The 21,408-nt window shown below is 38.1% G+C and overlaps 1 protein-coding gene across 3 annotated transcripts; it reads left to right on the plus strand.

Annotated features, from left to right (window-relative positions):
• Positions 1–877: 877 nt before the first annotated feature.
• Positions 878–20,161, plus strand: LOC124165637 (zinc finger protein 492-like). Of its 3 annotated transcripts, none has more exons than XM_046543111.1 (7): positions 878–1,523; positions 1,689–1,826; positions 7,691–7,810; positions 9,637–9,726; positions 10,458–10,583; positions 13,258–13,389; positions 17,583–20,161. In XM_046543111.1, exons 2-7 carry the CDS (start codon positions 1,770–1,772, stop codon positions 19,161–19,163), a joined length of 2,106 nt encoding a protein of 701 aa, XP_046399067.1. In that variant the 5' UTR covers positions 878–1,523; positions 1,689–1,769; the 3' UTR covers positions 19,164–20,161. The 3 variants fall into 3 exon arrangements, with proteins under 3 accessions (XP_046399067.1, XP_046399065.1, XP_046399066.1); XM_046543109.1 differs by having other exon boundaries at positions 878–1,465; XM_046543110.1 differs by having other exon boundaries at positions 878–1,414.
• The last annotated feature ends 1,247 nt before the right edge of the window (positions 20,162–21,408 follow it).

Genomic DNA, 21,408 nt, shown 5'->3' on the forward strand with positions numbered 1-21,408 from the left:
GTACCTTTTTCTCAACTTATACACAACCTAACTCTACAAATGAGGTACCAAAATGCACAGAATTTATCAGAGAACATGCGACGGCATATCTTACTTCCTATAGATTGCTATTGTTTCCTAAAATTGGTTTTTAAATTATTAAAAAAAATATATATTCCTGACGTTAACGGTGCATAAACTGATACATTTGTTCATTTGCAACAATGTCTCGTATTCTTTAAATAACTTATATGAAAATGCTGCTGATTCCACATTCAAGTCTCCTGTTGATACGTAAGCATGAGTCATCATGTGCGTTTAACAGAGGATGGTGTAATTACTTCGAATGTTGTGTTTAAAGAGGTCCTCTGACCTCAATTTGTACAAGAACATTCCAATTAAATTTGTACTACATAGAACCCTGCCTTTTTTTCTACATTTTAAAATTAGAAACGCGCCTATCCCTCTGTGGACCTGCATTGAAAAGAGCGGGGGAAGCCCGCTGGGAGCGGGACAGCACGCTCGTACTATCTAATTTAGAATATAGCGAAATTCATCAATAAATTTCGGATAGATTCCTCAATGACTGAAGAATTAATATTGCACAGCATTATTTTTAACAGGTAGGTTTATTTAATCGCAAGACCCTACATTTTCCGTGTAAATTTTAAATGCTTGAATTTCTTTTTAAAATACAAGATATAGCTTGAAAAATTATTGTAACCTATACTTGAGCATTCTATGACAAGCTTTAGCCCCCTCCATTACATGTCGTACGATAATCCCGTTTCAAACGCCACGTTTTTTGTCGGTTCTGCGAAAGCGTCATCGCCGGTCAGGGAAAGAATTACGGGGTAAATAAGAAACATTTGAATAGTGATCAGTGAACCCAACTGAACCATACAAAACCAGTTGTGGCTGTTGTGAACCTTAATCTGAAGTTAAAATAGTGATACATGGTTTGACAGGTGGTCAGTTTATCGTGTTTAGGACGTTGTGGTTTGTATCGCTTATGTTTTGTGTGTGCTGTCCAGCTATTAAAAGCTGGAAGGACAAAAACGAAGTTATTTAACTTCCTTGTGAACCAAAATATTGAGTTATCTTAATTAATTACTTTTTATTAAGAGTAACGAGCAGTACTTCAATCACATTCTACTTTTCATATGTCCCTAATTAACTCGTGATTCGAACAGTGAGTACGGGCAGTATTCAAGCTCTATTTATGCGGAATCATAGTCAAAATTAATTGAGACATTATTTGAGTCATCAAACCATGGAGAACCGTAGTTTATGGTTAAGGAAGAGTGATAGGGGGAGTTCGGTAATGTGTAGGCTTTGTATGAAGTATCATGAACATTTCCGCACCATATTCGCATGGAATGTCGAGTGTGGGTTATTGGTTTGGACTGTGATACAGGATCTTCTTAATGAAGAGGCGAGTAAACTTCAGGGATGGCATTCCTCAATGCCAGATTTTACGTTTAAGGTGCAGAGTAGCACCTAATGTACCTTTGTGATTGTGCGTGACAAAAAATATTTTTTTGGTAAATGCAGCCGTTCCCTTTCTTAACGTAAAAATTATACTCTTTTTCAACAACATATTTCAGTAGAAAACTGCTTTTCCAAATAATGATTCATTCTTTTAAGTAATACAAATTATATCTGCCTTAATCAAGGTATCATGCGATGCTGATCTTTTTTTGCTGAAGGTTTCGGAAGATGATGGGTTACCAGAGACGGTTTGTCATAAGTGTGAGGGGAAGCTGGTGGAGTTCAGAGATTTCAAGGAAATGTGCGTCAATTCCGGAACTGAGCTGAGGAAATACTCACTTGATAAATATTTACAGGTAATTGAATTAGTCATTTACTTGTATTGAAAATTCTACTATACTTTGACTATTAGCATATATTGAGTAATGGTGTAAGTAAGTTGGCATATTACAGAAATATCTCATTAAATTATGGCAGTGCTTGTATAATAAATTTATTTACAGTTGTTTAAACGTTTAATTTTTCCAAAAAATTCGTATCAACTATTTGAATTTAAATTGACTTATCATATTTTTTTAAATCAAACTCAATATAATTCCTTCTCCTTCCACAATGTTTGGAAGGTATGGTCTTAATTATCCAAACTCTGAGTGGAACCCCGCAAAATTTATCCCCTAACCAAATAAAAAATCTCTCAGTGTTTTTGTCTGAAGAAGTAGCTGTGACTGTAGGTATTTTTAAATATTAAAAAACATCCATTTATGAGTGACCTCTAATTTTTATTTTTGTAATAGTAAGTTGGATATGCCTAGATTCAGGGGCAGATTCTGCATCAAATTTGGAGTGGGGACATGAGCTGGGTCCAGGGGGTATGGAATAACCCCTGCGAGGGAGCACCGATTTTACAGTAGGAAGTGCCGCGCTCTATGGTGTATGGAACTCAGGGGCGGATACAGAAAAAACTCAAGGGGGGGGCGCAACATATCTTGAGTTGTCTTTACTTTTATCGTAATAAAAGATCACAGTCAAGTCACAGCCAAAGTATAAGAAAATTTTATTTAAAATGATTGTAAACATGTAAAAGATAATGCCACCTTATGATATGAAAAAGTTGCAATTGTGGTTTTGCAATGTTCGGCAATACGGGCGGATCCGCAAGGGGGGGGCGCGCGCCCCCAGCGCCCCCCATCTGTATCCGCCACTGATGGAACTCAAACTTCTCTCAAACGTTGGGACTTGTTGCCATGTATTTGCGTATACACTCCCCTTACTGCTTACACAATACCTATTGCATTATACCATAACTATTATTTTTTATCAAATTTGGGGTATCAAAATATCAAATCATGACCGCTGTCACCTCTCCCTAAATCTGCCCATCTTGATTATAGCATAAAATTTTTGATTCTGAGATGTAGCATTTGGTAAAAGTTAATTAACAATTTTTAAAATGTTAAAATATAGAAATAACAGGAAGGGGAGTTTCATAAAGTTTTTACAGATTTTTATGTCTATTGCAAAGTCAAATTGCACTGTCTTAGCTTTTAAATATGCCACAATTCATGGCTCTATGACGATATGGTGGTGAAATTGATGGTATATTTTGAGTTTTGGCATATTTTTTTGTGAACTATGCAAAATATTTAATTGGCCACAGACAGGGGTGCAGCTGGGAATTAAGGCTAGGGAGGATTTTGGCGCAAAACACTGTCTGACGGTGTGGAATACCCGCCAGGGTAAGCGGGAGGTGCGGGGGCTCTCCCCTCGAAAATTTTTCAGATAAATGGTTGAAAATGGTGAGTTTTACGGCCTTCTGAGGGATATTTTATTAATTTTTACACTCTTCTATTAGTAATATTAATCCAATTAAGTGAAATGGATTAAACTTTAAAATTTTCTGAGCTCTGGGGGGGAGGGTTTATCCCCCAAAACCCCCCCTCGCTGCGCCACTGGCCACAGAGAGCTCAAAAATGTTTTTCACTGAATGGTTTAGTTTGAGACGAATATGTACTCATGCAGAAAAGTGCACCCAAATCTAAGACCCTTGGAAACAAATGTTTGTTGAAGTGAGGTGTATTGACCCAGATTTATTATCTGTCTTTTTTCGTCTTAACAATTCACAAAAATGGACATCCTTGAACCTTTCTTTGACTTTTTAAATTCTTCTGTTTTCATTAGCGATGGGCAGCTTGAATAGTCAAGTACTTGGAATAAATAATTCATTTTATTCAGTATCCAAGTAGACACACTCAAATATTCTGCAAAATAAGGCTTTAATTTTTCCTTTTCATTTTTTTAACTGCTATGATGCAGTGGAACTTATATCTATCGGTTTAATATTCTTTTAAAATTAATTTTTAAAAATTTGTTAAATGCTACGTATTAAAATAATATATGCATTCATTTCATCATTCTAGAAGTCAGCCTTCAAGGATGCCTCATGCATTATGTAAATTTTTGATATTGTAATTGAATGTTAAGGAATCTATTGTTATGCCCCGTTCACACTACCATCATTGTCAACCAGCGTAAAGATGACGTCAGTACCAGCGTGCATTCACACATAGCATGGTTAGATACTGGCGATATCTTATGAGTGGTAAAGTAAGTCCTAGTGAAAAATGACTTGACAAGAGCGAATAACCTGTTGGAAATAAATAGATTATGTGAAGGAGAAAGTTATTGTGTTAATTGCAATGATTTTCAACGTATATGCATATTATGAGCTGCTTATGAATTAAATAATTGAATTTGAGCGTCGCCGAGCATTGTTCCTTGCTGCGTAGAAGTTAATTCAGATGTTTTTGTCCAACTAATCATTTCATCGATAGCGTGGTTTGCATTTTTCTACTGCTCTATTGAATCCGAATGAAAGTGACTATTAGTGATAATTTGGTTGGTATCAGCAGCATGTACTACTACTTGCCCTTAATTCGGATGTGTTGACAAATCATTGATGTAGGTGATGAAAAGAGGACCTAATCTTGAGACTTAAGCGTCAATTTAGGCACACTTTTGGTGATTTGGAATTTAGATACACTTGTCGCTGCATTGCAGTCTTAGGAATTATTGTTTTCTGATTTTGACAAAGGACATGATCCAATCTGATGCTCTACCATAAATTAAAACTATTTTACTTCAATTCAATGGTAGACAAATAACTTGCAGAAATGTGACTTGAGTATTGTTGAAATTTAACTTATGAAATAAGAGAGAGAAAGTGGTATTTTTTGTGATATTTAGTATCACCTGACATTTCTAACTTTATAGTCTATAGTTATACCTAACTAGCAGTTAGCCTGATATTTTATATTGGTATGGGAGGAACTTTTGTTCAAGTGATCTTTTTTAAACTGGGACAAAGAACTCTTACCAAAACATTAAAATCATTGTAACCATCAGATGTTCATTAAGGTAGTTTCACACATTTATCATTATTCTTGCAAAGTATTTATAGAGATTATTAAATATGTCCATAACAATACAATGTGAGCCAATGGCTAAGACACTAAAAACTATAGCATATCGCATACTTACATCATTTATTAATATTCAACGAATTACGGAATGAATCTATGGCACTTTCCTTTGAATTAATTCTGACGAATATAGTTCAACTATAACGGCCGTCTCCACTTCGAATACTTTACTTTCTGTTTTCTTTCCTCCTATCTCACCTTGTTGCTGCGTCACTTTCTTCTTTTTCTTACCAGCTTTTAACCAACTTGCGTTCATACGTGCATAAACTACCGCCAACCATGGTCAGAAAACGGTGGTCAGTATCCCAACCACAGCTAACAGTAACTTGCGTTCACACCTCGTTTTGTAACCATGGTTGGGGCTAACCGGCGTAGAAAAAGCGTAGTGCTAAAATTTGCATTTTGTTAGCATTACTGTTAAAAATATGAAGTATTTTAACATGAATTTCCGAATACTAAGTCCCAGTCAGAGGTGGGTAAAATACAAAGAATAAGTCATTATTAATCTTTCAAATCTAATCAATCAGTTGCAAGTACCAATTACAATTTTTTAAAGGAACAAGTTGCACTGTCAAAATTGGTTTCAGGTACTTTTCATAATACTTTTTGTCATTTTTTTTAAATCCCCCTAGACATCTATAGTAATGTGGTTTTTAAAAGTTACAGTTAAAAGTAAATGCATATCATATTACCAATGAGGGCTGTGTTCCACCAAAATTTATGTATAGGTTAGTATTTGGGGTAGCCTTTCATATTCACATAATAATTTTGGTCTGTGCTCGTTGATAGAGTAATAGAGGGGAAGTAACGGTTAGTCACAGAAATTATTTTATAGATTATGTATTAGTTATAGTTATATTTTTAAAATTTTTACGATTACATATTTACGGTGCCTTGAATGCGAACGCCCCTTAATATGTTCTGGCTGCTCTACTGAACGCAACCTAAATCTCTTGCAAACCTTGTTGGAGCTGGCTATAGGTAGTAATGATCCAGAAAATTCATTAGATTGCCTCTGTCTGAGTGGTGTTAATGTGTGAGTTTAGAGATTTTGTGACTACCAGACTCTGCAGCACCTACCTCAGGTAAATGGGTGAAGTGAGTTGGCATAGCTACTTCGGTGGAGATAATACCAGATTTTCTGCTCAGCAGTCGCCTGACATAAGTATTACAGTAGACTCTCGTTAATACAAACAAAGTTATTACGAAGCAAATCAAAGTTGGTCCCGACGAAAAGGCTCATCCAATCTATAGTAAAAGAAACATCATTACGAAAATTTCGTTATTATGAAATTACGAACCTCAGCCCTGGTCCCGGTAGTTACAAAATGAACTTTATCATGAAGTTCCATGAATAAGCAACAGCATTTAGGTGGATATACACTACGCTAAGTTTTAATAATTTTCCCACGTTTTAGTTCTTCTCATGTAGAAGAACGTCAATTATGTTTCTTTCTACATTATGCACGCAACATCATATAATAAGCTTCATTCCTGTGTAATCATGGTGACCCACTCATGCCGCTCGTAAATTGGTCGTACAGGTAGTCCTCTTCCTACGTGCATTTGATTTACAAACTTTCAGAGATACAGGCATTCAAAAATTTCGAATTTGGCACCTTTCGATTTAGCCGATGCTACGAGGTGCGGCGTGGAGGAACTCTCACTTAGGGCATTATCTGAACAAAGTATCATTGAATTCGGTCTGAAGTTGGGAACTTTTCTGCATTTTGCACGTTCTTCCTTGCCACGGAGAGCTATTTTTTCGGCTGTGGCTGCACCGCGCGCCCAGCTTGATAAGTTCGTCGCAATCATGAGTTAGCGCACAACATGTGATGGAGTGTTGCAGTCTGCAGGATAACGGTACTCCTCGATGCCACAGTGCAGGCGTTGAGAGTTGTCCAATGACAGCACAAAAGAAGGAGCGGAAAACCCTGCGTTAGCATGGTTTGCAGCCAATAACTGTCCCCCAAATGCTCCCCTCTCTCTCTCTCGCCTAGTAATACAATGTCGTCACATGCATGTGGAGCACCGAAATAAGCCTGAACCATCAAAAGACGCCCTTTATTCGAATCACCAAAACAAGGGATTCTTTCTTTTCAAGAGGTCCTTCACGCTCGTTGTCCCTTCTGGTTTCTTTCGTCACGGAACCCTTTTGTTTAAAGTAACGTTGGCATTTCGCTTTCTTACCTGGCAAACTTGCTCCCTACCATTACCAACTAGACCATTCTGCCTGTCATTGGACAACTCTCGGCGGCCAGACTGTAGCCTTATCTACTTACGAACAAGGTCTCAGAAAGCATCTAGTTTGTATATTGAGGACTTACTGTCTTTTGGGAAGATATTAACCCTCGATTGCATCATGCCACACTCTTCTATTGAGAAACTGAAACAAATTTTCCTCTTTTTTTATATATTTGCTTGTAATTTAATCGCCTATAATATGTACTGTTTTTTTTCGACAATTCCTAAAACAAATGTTCATACGAACTTCGTTATTACAAACCTCTGGTTTTTGGTCCCGTGAACTTCATAATAACGAGAGTTTACTGTAGTTCTAATGCTCAGTTCTTTTCTTATGTGCTAATTTGACGTTCCCTTCCGGAGGTATCAAGTTTGCTAGTACATATTTGGGGGAATACCTTTGACCTGTATATTTTTACTGTGTAAAATATTTTTTAGGAGGAAAGTGGGACGTTATGGTGTTTTGTGGAGGTGATTTGTGATTCCTTGTGTTCCAGATGGAAATCAAAAAGGAAGTTGATGCAAATGAATCTCTGTCAGAGACTGAGGCTCACTGCCAAGAGAGCCTTGACCAGATTGCAAATGTTGTGTGTCTGCCAATAAAGATTGGAGATGAGGTAATGATATTTCTTGTTCTGCTGTGAATCTCCCTATTTTTTGTTTCACTGAAATTTTTGTCTTATTAATCATAAGTACAAACTTGAAAGCAAAATTTATCCAGGAGGATCTGCGTATTTGATGTCCGTATTTAGTTTAATGCCCAAGGTTCAAATTTAAGCAATTTTCCAGTTAAATTCAATAACTCAAAAACTGTTAGTCATATCCTAGCATAACAAAATATATTCTAAAGGCAACTTTACAGTATCCTTGTAATTATAAAGCTAAGGTAATATTAAACTGATAAGTGTTACACTAAAAATTGCATTAATGATAGAGCACCATCGTATTAACTCAAGCATGTCTTCAAATGTAGTGAAATTTTCACTGAAAGTGTTCCAAAATTTTTAAATCATAATAGTTTATTGACATAAAAGATAAACTCTTTTAAAATACAGCCTATCTCATTTCCAACACAACTTCCTCTATTTCTCAAGCTCATCTGCTTGGCACCTAATCTGGTCATGTTCATGTCACAAGGCTCATTGAGATGGTCCAAAAATGGATTATCCAAAAGAGGCACAGATATGTATTCCTTTATCACTCTTTATCATACATGGCATTTAATGATTACTCTTAACTATCCTGACAAACCTGATTGCATCGCTAGCAAAACTGTCATCCAAGGAATAATGGAAAAATGTGGTGCAGTACACAAACAGCCTGTGTCTCGACAAGTTTATTTACTGCCTTTGAGGGTAAATGCCTAATTTTTATACTGTCGTTAAATTTCCTGTCTGTTAATTGCAGCAGAGTGAAATTTTCCAAGTTTGACTTTCAGATTTGATGTTCTTGACAATCTGAATTTTTGTTCTTATGGTTGTGAGTGCTTTGGCAAATTATTGATGAAAAGAATCTCTCAGTGCCTCTGATATTACTCATTTGACAGAAAAGTATATGCATACTTGGATAATTATTTTAAGAAAATGATGAAATGCTAATTATAACAATTTGATGAAAATCATGCATGTGAAAATATCGGCGGGGTTGAATTGGATGCATAAAGCAGCTTAAAATGCAACATTTGAATGATGAACACCCCCTAACAAACAAACTGGATTTTCTTATTTATCACATTCTCATGTAGGACACACCTTGCTTTGGCCCTTCATTTTGAAAAAAAAACTTCTTAAGATGAAAGATAAGTTTGAAGTGCTAATGTGGAAGAGATCAGACAGATAATTGAACTGTTATAAACATGTGATATAATGTTTGAATTACTCTTTTTCCTGATGAATAACATTCAATTTTAAATATTTTGGGATATATTCACATGTACACATAATGTGCATTCTCTCAGCTGTTTTGCAACAGTATCTATTGATTGAATGTACTTAACTGTTGGTAATTTTAGAAAAAATTTCTTTCTCATTTATCATGAGTCATTTAAATTCATCATGCTGTCTTTAAATTTCATCTCACGTTTTTCCACCTTATTGAATTCCCACATGGGAAACGTCACAGACTTGGAGCCAACCACAGCACGTAGTTCCCAATGAATTGCTGCTGCCGAATATCGATTACCTGCAAACAATTAAATAACAGCACACACTTCACACTCGGTGGAATTTTCTGTTGCCACACACATTTTGACAAGCTACCAAAAACCAACTACAGCTCAGAAGACCTTCACTCTACCACGACTGTACGTCGACTGACCTACCGTACATGCTGATGTAACAATGACTGCACTACCCCCTCCACTTTTCACGTAACAGAGGTTACTTTCCAAACAACTCTTTCTGCTGATTATTCAAGTTACAGTATACATATTTATTTGTTTCAGGGCCAAATAAAAGAAGAAGTTGATTCATGTGAGCCACATGATGAAGCAAAAGATTATGCAGATGAGGACATTGAGGAAAGTAAACCTGAGGTAATACTCATGGCATATTGCATTGAGGTAGTGATGGGCACCTCAAAAAAACAAAACGTTGATAATATTTGAAATGTAATTTTTTAAATTTTAGGTCAAAAGAACGTTGTGAAATTTTTTTTGTGAAACTTAATGATTGAGTTATTTTGTTTTTCTTTCCAATATGCGTAATGTTGTGATTGGTTACTTTTTGCACTGGCCTGCCTCAATGGCTGGTAAAGAATTTATTTTTTTAACACAATTTTAAAAGAAAGTGTAGTTACTCTATTTTTGTGAAGTTGTTATGTTGGTCTTTTATGCTTTATGCTTCCCTTATACATATTCTGTACTTCTGAATGATGATGGTCACATTCGGAGAGCTGTTGAATCTTCAAATGAATACTTTAGGGCATCATTAATCGCTCAAGTCAACAACATGACACATTGGAAATGAAGTTGCCGTTGAAATAAGCCCTTCAAATTAGCCATCATGCCGCAGGTGGTCACTTATTATGTATCTGTGATGTCATCCGAATCTGAGCCTAAATTCAGTGGTACAGAATAACCCCTCCTGTGTGGTTTATTTTTGTTCTGTAGTTCACAATTCCATCCCTTCAATAGCATTTCTCCTTTGTGATTTTGGAGTCAAGTGGACTTGTATTTTCCTCATCCTAGCACATATTTGCTTGTTTAATATTGTTTTATATCTTCTGTTGTATTAATGTTTGATACATATTTCATTTTTTGTACAGATCGTTGAAAAAGATTTTAATCCTTGCAAGTCACCAGCTGAAGGTCAGATAATCACAAAAGAAGAAGAATCTTCTGATGGAGAAGGTGGTTGGACAGAATCCATGCCAACTGAAATGGAAGCTGATGTAATTACCTTTTGCTTTTTGTTCCTTTTCGAAGGTCAGTCAAGGGGAGAAAACTTTTGAGATAATCATATTATTATTATCTGAAACATTGAAGGTCCTATGCAAAGGAAAAGCAAGCAAGTGTGGGCAAGAATTAATATTGGTGCAGCAAAATGGAGAATCTGTTCAATCAATTTATTTTTGTCAATCTAATTGGCATCCGTAAAGATTCATACGTGTTTAGAATTTTATTCAAAATTGACTTTCTAGAATGAGATAAAGGCTGTGACAAGAAGTCATGCAAAATAAATTGTTGGCTTTTAAGTTTGCGCCATTTTTTTAAATGCTATGAAATTGAAATATTTGAATGGAATGGCATCAGACTTTCCGGAGACAAAAGTTACGTAATCAATAATGAGGAACTTGCATGGGTCGTAGATTGCTCTAAAAACTATTTTGAATAAGTCAAATGGATACATTAGCTCGCAAAAATACCTTCAGTTTCTCCATTCAACATCAAAAGAAATAAAAAAATTGCATTTAAAATCGAGAAAAATTTCTCTGAGCCGACCACTGCGCGAAGACACCCGAGCGTTGCCGAGGCCAGGCGTGACGTCATAGGTGCCTAAACAACCGTAGGGAGTAGGGAAATACGCCGAGCGCATGGTGTAAAAATTGTTTTGAGGGAGTATTTAGCCGTTCATCGTCACTTTATTTTTTTCTGTTATTCTTGGGCAAGTTTTCCTATTGCTATTGTGCCTAGATTATTACTTGGGATATTAATAATGCGGCATCGGGATGATGAAGTACATGCGTTTCACTTCGTGTGTTTTGGTTATCAGAAAAATGGATGATAACGTTGCCACTCGTTCGAATAGTACACCTGAAATTCATCTACGTCTACATAATACCCCGCAAGCCGCCTAAAAGGCGTGTGGCATGGGGTGTTAGGACACCAGCCTTTTTTTAGGACACCAAAAATTGATGCCACGATCCTCATGGAATTTATTAAGACAAATTATTGCTATACGTCGGCGGCAAATCGAGTTGTAAAAGAAACTTGTAATACTGGAGGATAACGATCGTAAGCTGTGCTGTTGACATTAGAGTAAGCTGGCCTGTTGAATTTGGCAACGCCGGATTAACGGAGAAGGTAGTCCTATCCGTCCTACGGTACGAATTCACAGCAAAACAGTCTGCACACAATCTACATGTGAGATCGCGAATCGGTTCCGCTGCCAACACACACACAAGCTACAACCTATTTCAATAATATAGGTAAATCTATAAACAATATACTAGCATATACCATAATAATATAGTGGGAAATAGGCAAATACTCTTATCAAAAACTGGATGTCACTATCACATTCTTATATTCATCACGTACAACTTACAATAACAGAACTCGTTATGATGAATACAACTATTTATTCACTGATTTAAACCCTTAAGTTATCCCACACAAGTGACTCAGGTGACATTTCTCACTACTATTCGTTGAAATAATGGAATAACAAACTTCACTCACAGTTTTTATTTCAATAGCGTGATCGTGAAATGTCATATCTACGGTGAACAACGGAGATTAGCACGCCACTGACAGTTTTTACACTACTGTTAGACATTTATCGATAGCGTAATAGCACTTTTTACAATTCAATCACGATGGAACACTGATAACTCTTGGCCGATATTTTTTAACCTTGTCAAACTTTGTGCATTACACTGGCACTGTGATTATTAGCAGTAGCTTAACGGGAGATGTCACGTTGAAAATAACACTATTTTGGCACAAAAATGTTCCTAGATGTCTCCAATCAGCGAGCAAAAGTTGCATTGACTGGAATTCACCCCATAATACAAGCACAGACAGTCCTAAACGACGAATTCTCCGGTACCTACGAATAAACGGATGAAGTTATTGTATATAAAAGCTAAGCGGACATTAGTAAACATCAAAATCGTTCTAATTACATACTTAAATGAATGATATGCCGTCGATAACATCAACTTACAATTAACGTATCCCCCTTCCAATGGCCGTGGCTCAGACTCCTACAACGATGTTATTTAGGTATATTCAAATTTTTGGTTTAACTGCTCCAGTTTTATATTTTATGCCCTTACTCAGATATTAATATTATAAATAATGCAAAATACGAGGGCTTCCAAGCCTCTATAGTCGGATATTTATCTTTAAATATAAAATAATCAACACGTCTAACAAACGAAGCTCTCACAACTGCTGGCAACTATTACAAACAATCACAACAATAGCTTCGCGTGATGTTTAGGCACCTTTGACGTCATCGAGGCTTCGTCGGCAGTGGCTTGGGGGGTGAGGGAGTTTTTCCCGCGCTTTAAAATTCGTTATATTTATCATTAAATATCTCGCGAAGGAAAACTCAGATTTACATGCGGTTTTCTTTGTTGTATTCAGAAAATAATTTTCTGTCCGCCTATGAAATAAAAAAAATTCATGCAAGTTCCCCATTTAATGTAGTTCCTAGGTCTGAATGTCTTATCAATGAGTACATAAAAATGAGCATGGATAGTTTTAGTTCTTCCATGTTATAATTTGATCAGAACATCTCTTAGAAAGTTCTTTTTATTTTTTTTTCAATTATGACTGGCTGAATCTAATGCTTTCCCAAGTATGTATGCATTGACGTTGCTGAATGTGGCCTTTCAGGTCTGTGTTAAGGAAGAGATAGGTGTATGTGAATCAATGCCTGAAGATGAGCCTCTGAATCAAGAGGATTTTGGTGAAGATGAATATCCAGCATTTAAAGTCCTCTGCTTGCCCTTGGGAGTTGGAGATATGGTAATTATGTGAAAATAATCTTTTTAAATCCATTTACAAGTATTTTTTGCACCTATGCGTTGGCATACAATATGGCTTTATTAAAAAATGGTGTAACTTTGTTCTCCAGCATGGAAGCTTGGATTCAAATTTTGCTAAAATTGAATGAGTTGGATTGTTGCATATGCAATTGTATGTGTACTGCATAACTTGATGAAACTCTATCCCACTTGATGATAAAAAAATTAAATTAATAAGGGGAAGTTGCTGTATACAAAGTATGTCCTGATTATCCGGGCTAATGATGGAGAGTGACGGCACAAATAATCGGAAAACACGGATAACCCAAACCTTCACTTAAATCCCTTGTAATGTTCATAATTTACGTAAAACAAACAATTATTTATTATTTATACAGTTATTCTGTTATTTTAGAGTGCTTCCTGGACTCATTGAGAGCTTTCTTTGCCTGTTCGAGATCTTTTTGGCTGCGATAACATGGTTGTACTCATATTATTAATGCTCAATTTGGCCACAAAGAAAACCACACATCCGTGGCTGTGCGATCGTGGATACAGAAAAGTGGTTTGAATGAATGCTTCAAAACCACTGCTCGACGTCGGACACTAGATTGTCAGGCACCACGCCTCACAGTTGCGTCTCGCACAAGTTGCCCGGGTTGCATTTGCTGCCGGGCGTGTATCCGTGATCACGGAGAGCGGTCGCGCACTGCGAGGCTTGGAAAACACAAACACTGTTCCCATGAATGCAGCTAGCACGTCATCGCTTCCGTTTTACAAAGGGGATTCTGATGGAATTGATAAGCCCAGTGTACTCTATCATTAATGCAGTAATTCCGATGATTTTGCGTCCGATTTTAATATTTTATAAAGGTCGCGGGAAAAATTGAGCGAGAGTGAAAATCATGTACGGATAATACGCAACCGGGATGAACCGAAAGCCGAATATTCGGGAGTCTGCTGTATTAAGAGACAGCCATGGCTCTTGGTAATACAAATGATGGAGTTTAATTCAAATGTATTAGTAGCCCCACATCCTTTTGCATATAACTTTTATTAAGATGCAAAAAGTATGTAATAATAAAACAAGCTTTAATCTTACATTCCTTCATTTTCAGATAGTGAAAAGTTTTCGTTTTGGCTTTTATTGCTAATCATTTCGGTATTAATTCCTTTTGGCTTCACTTCCAATACCAAATACACCCATGTCTCGTATAGCGCAATTTCGATTAGCGCAATTTCGATATAGCGCAAATTCGTTCCTCGGGGAAACATTGCAACGCAGTGTAGCCTAATCAAAAATCTTAAACGCCCTCGTGATAAAACGTGAACTTGCGCTAAGTACACAGGAAATTTCTATCATTTTTCGCATATTAATATTATTGCTTGCCTCAAATTTTCTTTTTTGTTTATATATTAATCGAAATCCATTGCTGTGCAATGGCCAAAAGTATTACTCATCATTGGGTCCAGATAGCCGGCCTACCGAAGTAATTTATCTAGTCTCCTTAACAGAATGAGTTAATTTAGATCATTAATTAAGCGTGGGGCTAGTGGAAATGAGTTTTTTTTTAAGCAATACTGGTTGAGACGTATTTTTTGCCGTCGTAGGTTATCGGACGGTTGACTTCCAGGTAGAGGGTCTACGCCTTCAAGGTCATCGGTATTCACGGAGGAGAAATGGAGTGGTGGCCGAGTTGCGCATGAATAGCATCAGCATATAAGAGGGTCCGCTATAGAGTCTCAAACACAATAGCTTCGTTCCCTCCCCGCAGTCGTAGGCCCTCTGCGTCTGAAGAATACAGTTCAGCAGTAGAAGGTGATTTCGATAGAGCCATGCAGAGTAAAAACCAAGAGAAAATGGCAAAAAATAGGAATGTGGGTAGAAAAATCAAGAATTTATCAAGGAAAACCATAAACCTAGAAGAGAAATTGATATAGGTCAATTGCTTTGAAAATGGAGAACGTCGAAGCGATATTGCGCGGAAGTTTAAACGCACGACGCCTTATTCTGAATAAAGACGAAGTTAAAACATCAGTGACCTCACCCGCACCAACTTCAACCAAGCGGTCTACATATACGGAAAGTTCATAGTGAATCAGTACAAAAAGACGCGAGTGGTAATCGCTCCGAGACATTTAGTGAAAGCTCCAGTTGGTTCCAGAATTTAAACGGCATGCTGGTATTTTCAATGCGGCGATATCAGGTGAATCTGCAAGTGTTGATAGCGCAGTCACCACAACATTTTCTGATGAACTCCAAGCTGTGATTGAAAGTGGCTCCTTTCCCCCTCAACTAGTTTTTAGTGTTGACGAGACGATATTCTTTTGGAAAATAATGCATTCTCGTTCATTCATTTTCAGGGAAGGAAAACTTGGATCAGGTTTCAAGGCATTTAAAGACTGTTTCACGTAGCTGCTAAAGACTCGGAGGACTTCACATTAAAATGATTTATCATTCATAAACTCCGCTAGCTATGAAGTGGCATTCAAAGTAGCATTTGCCTGTCATTTCAATGAACGACAAAAGGTCCTGGGTGACACAATAGTTGTTTTTCGACTGGTTTGAAAAGTCGTCAACTGCCGGCAATGCATTACGAACCCCTGAGATAGCAATGTTAGCCCACCCGCACGACAGGACGGAATTTCAAAAGCACGTAAGAATTTTTTTTAACGTGAATAAAAGTCTTCAAATGCGTGCATACTATCTTTAAAGATGTTTTAAACTATAAAAATTTATATAAGTAATGTTTTCTAAGGCTTTTTATGGGAATATTTATGTTTTAGAGGAAATTCAATATCCAATAGCCATGCTACCAGGAACGCATCCCTATCTTCCCAATGTTAAAACGCTCTCGTATAACGCAAATTCGTATAGCGCAAAGACCCCAAGGAACGCATCCCTTGCGCTATACGAGACATGGGTGTACATATAAGCTCAAGAACCAGTGGAACTGAAAACAATAAACTCTCGTTAATACGAACAAGGTTATTATGAAGTTCTCGTTGTTATGAAGCAAATCGTTAGTCCCGATGAAAAGGCTAATCCATAGTGAAAGAAATTTTATTACGAAATTTTTGTTATTACAAATTTACGAATATCAGTTCCAGTCCCGGGGGTTATAAAGTGAGCTTTATTAGGAAGTTCCATGGGCAAGCAACAGCTTTTATACACTAACTAACGGCATTTTATAACCCACAAATGGTGTTTTTTAAGGTGGATATACACTACGCTACTTTATAATCATTGCCGTACGTTTATGTTCTCCTCGTGCACTGTGCCCAAGAGCGTCAATTATGGCTCTTTCTTCAGTAGGATATACTTCAGTATCCAGGCAAGATCATATAATAAGCTTCATTCCTGTGGAATCATGGTGACCGATTCATTACTGCTCGTAAATTTGAGGTACATTTAGTCCTCTTCCTACGCACATTCGATTTACGAACTTTCAGTGGTAGGAATACTAGAAAAATTCTAGCGTACCCAAAATTTCAGTTGGCCGATGCAGGGCGAGGTGGCGTAGAGGAACTACTTTTGGCGTATTCTGAACAAAGTATCGTTGAATCTGGTGTGAAGTCTGGAACTGTTTAGCCTCTTGCCCAATCTTCCTTCCTGCGGACAGCGATTTTTTTCAGCTCCAGCTGCAACTAACGCGTGGCTAGATCAGTTCATCACAATCGTAAGCTAACACATAATGCAATGGTGTATGTATTCTGCAGGATAACTGCGCTCTTCAATGTCTTGCATAGGTTTATCAACTTATGAGCAAGATCTCAAGGAACGCATCTTGTTCGTATATCAAGGACTTACTGTATTGGGGAAGATATCAACCCTCAATTGCATCATGCCGCATTCGTCTTTTGAGAAAATGAAACCGATGTGCTTGATTTTATATATTTGCATGTAATTTAATCGCGTATATTATACTCTTGACTCTGAAGCTATTTGCAGTGGGACTATTAGTACAGAATATTGAAAAGACAAGAAATTTTGACGAGCTATGATTTATTTTCGACCATTCCTAAAAGAAACGTTCATACGAACTTCGTAATTAGAACCTCTGCTTTTTCGGTTCCATGAACTTCATAATAACGAGAGTCTACTGTAGTACCAATGAACTGAACCTTCTTATCCTTACTTCATCAAATTGAAAATGGTAATCATTTCTTGTTGCAACTTTGTTATCACTTCAGGTGGGTGACAGTAATGTTGCTGCCGGCCTTTCCATGACTAAGGGAAGTAAATGGAGTGGTCAAATTGGTGAGAGACAAGAAAGACTGCCAAATCTGGTCGATGATGAACACCGTCTGACAAATAAAAGTGCATTAACTTCGAAGAAACCTCAGCATTGGACACAGAATGATCAATATTTGCATCAAGATAGTCAGGGGGAAATGGAGAATCACTATGCAAACACCTTTAACGTCAATGACTTGATACATAAGGACACGTTAGAACTTGAATCAAGAGAAAAACTGGTCAGTTATGGGGCAGAATATGTTTGTAACTATTGTGGCATGAGATGTCCCGATAGAAATTCATTGCTTATGCATATAAGTGACCATGTATTTAGCAGAACACCTTCAATTGGTGAAATTGCTGAGAAAGGTTTATCACCTGTGTGCTCCACATCAGGGATTAAGCCTCAAGAAAGGTCAGCAACATTAATAGGAGATGGAATGTATGAGGATGAGTCCAACCAGGGCAGTTGTGCTGCAGAACATTCACAGCCAGTCGCAGGCAATAATGACAGCAAACCGTTCCAGTGTGATCTCTGCGGGAAAGGTTTTAGCAAGAAACATTATTTGTGGAAGCATTCATTTTCACACGATGATAAGCTAAAGCCATTTGAATGCGAAATATGCAAGAAGAGGTTCCGCGACAAGGGTTTTTTGCTGGCTCATTCTGTTGTGCACAGTAAATCCAAGCCTCACAAATGTGAGATTTGTGGGAAAGAATTTAGTTTGGAACGATATCTGCTGAATCATATGGTCGTGCACAATATTTCAAAGCCTTACGTTTGTGACATTTGTGGTAAGGGGTTTTCCCACAAGAAATCCCTGACCACGCACTCATACATCCATGCCGACCTCAAGCAATTCAAATGCCAGACTTGTGGCCGAGGATTCAACGACCCGGGCACCTTGTCTAGACACATGGAGAGGCATGGGCAGGTGAGAGCGTACAAGTGTGAGGAATGCTCCAGGGAGTTCGTCACAAAGAGCGATTTGACCAAGCACTCCTACACGCACAACAGATCAAAAGGATTCACATGTGAGGTATGTAGAGAAGAGTTCAGCTCTAAGGCGACTTTACTTTCGCATGCTGTCGTCCATAGTGGTTTTACGCCGGTAAAGTGTGTAACTTGCAGTAAAGACCTTTACGGTGAGGATGACGTACAAAGGCACGTTGCCCTGCACAGCAGGTCCAAGTCGGTGAAATGCGAGGTCTGTGCAAAGGAGTTTTATGACAGGGCCGCCCTCAAAAAACACTCTGTTGTGCACAGCGACTTGAGACCGTTTAAGTGCGATGAGTGCGGGATGTCGTTCAAGCTGAAGTTTTGTTTGGACAAGCACTTAGCGATCCACAGCGAGGTGAAACCGTTTGAATGTGAACAGTGTGGAAAAGAATTTCGTCGCAAGGCGGACTTGTTGACTCACGCTGTCATACACACCAACTCAAAGCCCTTTGGGTGTGAAATATGTGGGAGGAGGTTCAACCAGAAGAGTGCACTCAAGATGCACTCAAAGTCACACTCTGGTTACAGGCCATGAGATGTAATATCAGTGATGGCGATCTACAGATGCGGTTGAAGGGAACTGCATGACAGGCAGATAAACGGCAGATGGAGTTCGTTGTGTCTACTCGTTTACATCTCACATGCCGACAATAGCTTGATGTCTCGACGCACTGCTTGTGACCTCATGCTCCAGATGTTGTCAGTGCATTGCATGTTTAGGTACAAAGCAGGCTGCTGACTCCATAGTTGGAAGGGAGGGACAGAAATGCAAGAGGAAAGGGGGAAAGTGTGTGGGAGAAGGAATGCCAACTCAGGGATTCACTCCACTTCTGCTCCAACTACTCTCCCTACATCAAATTTTTCAGGTGCTGCTAGAGTTCTGACATTCCATGAACCAAATCTCAAATACTTAAAATTTAGCTTGGGTCTAGATCTGTAGTATTTGTCCACACCTGAGGCTTGTTGGCATTTCTGGACTGGAAGATTTTTTTCCAGGGTAAGGTTGTTGGCCTTACACCAAAACCCCAACCTGGAGGACCAGGGTATCTCTTTTTGCCTGGCTCCTACCCCATGAAGATCTATCCAGTGATGGAGGTCCTACCAGTAGCTTAGCTACCTCTGGCATAAGTTGTCAGGGGGTGGTGGTTGAACTATAGGAAGTTAATCTCAGAGCTTTATGGGTGAAGTTAATTAGTGACACTCATGAAGAAGCATATTTCAAAGATGATTTCAAATTCAATGCCAGCTCATTGAGGATGCATTCATTTCCTGGAATTGCTGAAGCCTATAGTTCTTGACTTCAACTCATATCTTACCCATTCCATTCAAAGATTAGCAAAAATGTGATCCAGCTGTAATGTAATGAAATTTTTTTGCATAATTTCTCTAGGGACGAATTTGCAATTGACAATAATAGGACTGTATATTTTTCCAATGAAATAAGTGTTGAATACTCTTGTTAAACATAAATGTTTATAAAATTCGAGGAATCAAGCGAGATGGAGTGGAATTGATTCATAATGAAACACTTACTTGCAATTTTCCACAAAAATAAAATTTTACTACGACTCGAGTTTCAATGATACTACATCATTTTCAAGTAACAACTGAGAGAGGAGAAATGGGGTGGAAGGTCCTCAAGGAGCTGGTTGGAATGGATAGGGGTGCAAGGCGTGGGGGGAGGGGGGAGAGTGGAAAAACCAGAGGAGGTAAAAAGGTTGGGAATTGAAGGGTTTTTTCTGGGTTAACAAACTTGAACATAGAAATGAATGCATTTGAAAACACGTGGCGGTCTTCTTATCTTCGGGTGTTTCCGAGCGCCATCCGTGAATGGTGTGGAAGGGGGGGAAAGACGTCTTCTGTGCTCGTGGGCTGCCGTGCGGATTAGTAGGGTCTTCGGGGGTGCGTTCTTCTGAGGGCGTTATTGCCAAAACATTTTCTACTGGTTCAGATATGTCGATGACATTTTGTGCTGCTGGACCGGCACCAACAGACAGCTAGATAGTTTTCTCCAGCTCATTAACTCACTACATAACTCTATAAAGTTTACAATGGAACTGGAAGTTGACAAAAAATTAAATTTCTTAGATTTGTCTGTGGAAATTCAAAAACAAAACCATGTCTTTTCAATATACAGAAAACCTACTTTCACAGATCAGGTCATTCCAGCGGATTCATGTCACCCTATTTCACACAAACTAGCTGGTTTTCATTCCCTAATCCATAGATTAATCAACATCCCTATGAATAATAATCACTTCCATCAAGAACTCCTGACCATCCAGTCAATAGCAATTAACAATGGATACAGTGTGGAACTCATCAACTCTTTGCTTGCAAAGAAAAGACGACAACAAGCAGTGAACCTCAACACCTCTCTCTCCCCACAGCAGACAAGTGAACCCCGCAAATGGTGCAAAATTCCCTTCATCAAAGATCTCTCCTACAAGATTGCCAACCAAATCCCTAAGGAAAAATTCAGAGTTTCCTTTTACACCCCCACAACATTATCCCGACTCTTGTGTAAACACAAAGACCTAATCGAAAGTGAAAAACTGAGTGGTGTTTATGAGATTACGTGTTGTGAGTGCCATGCGCAATATATAGGACAGACAGGAAGAGATTTCAACACGAGATTTAATGAACATAGGAAGTGCATCGCCCACAGTAACCCAACTTCGATGGTGGCCAAACACATCATTGAGAGCGGCCACAATCCAAACTTCACAACCAAAGTACTCCATAAACATATCAAAGGGAGGAAATTAGACGCCTTGGAA

This window comes from Ischnura elegans, chromosome 9, assembly GCF_921293095.1.
Source record: "Ischnura elegans chromosome 9, ioIscEleg1.1, whole genome shotgun sequence".
Classification (NCBI taxonomy): Eukaryota; Metazoa; Arthropoda; class Insecta; order Odonata; family Coenagrionidae; genus Ischnura; species Ischnura elegans.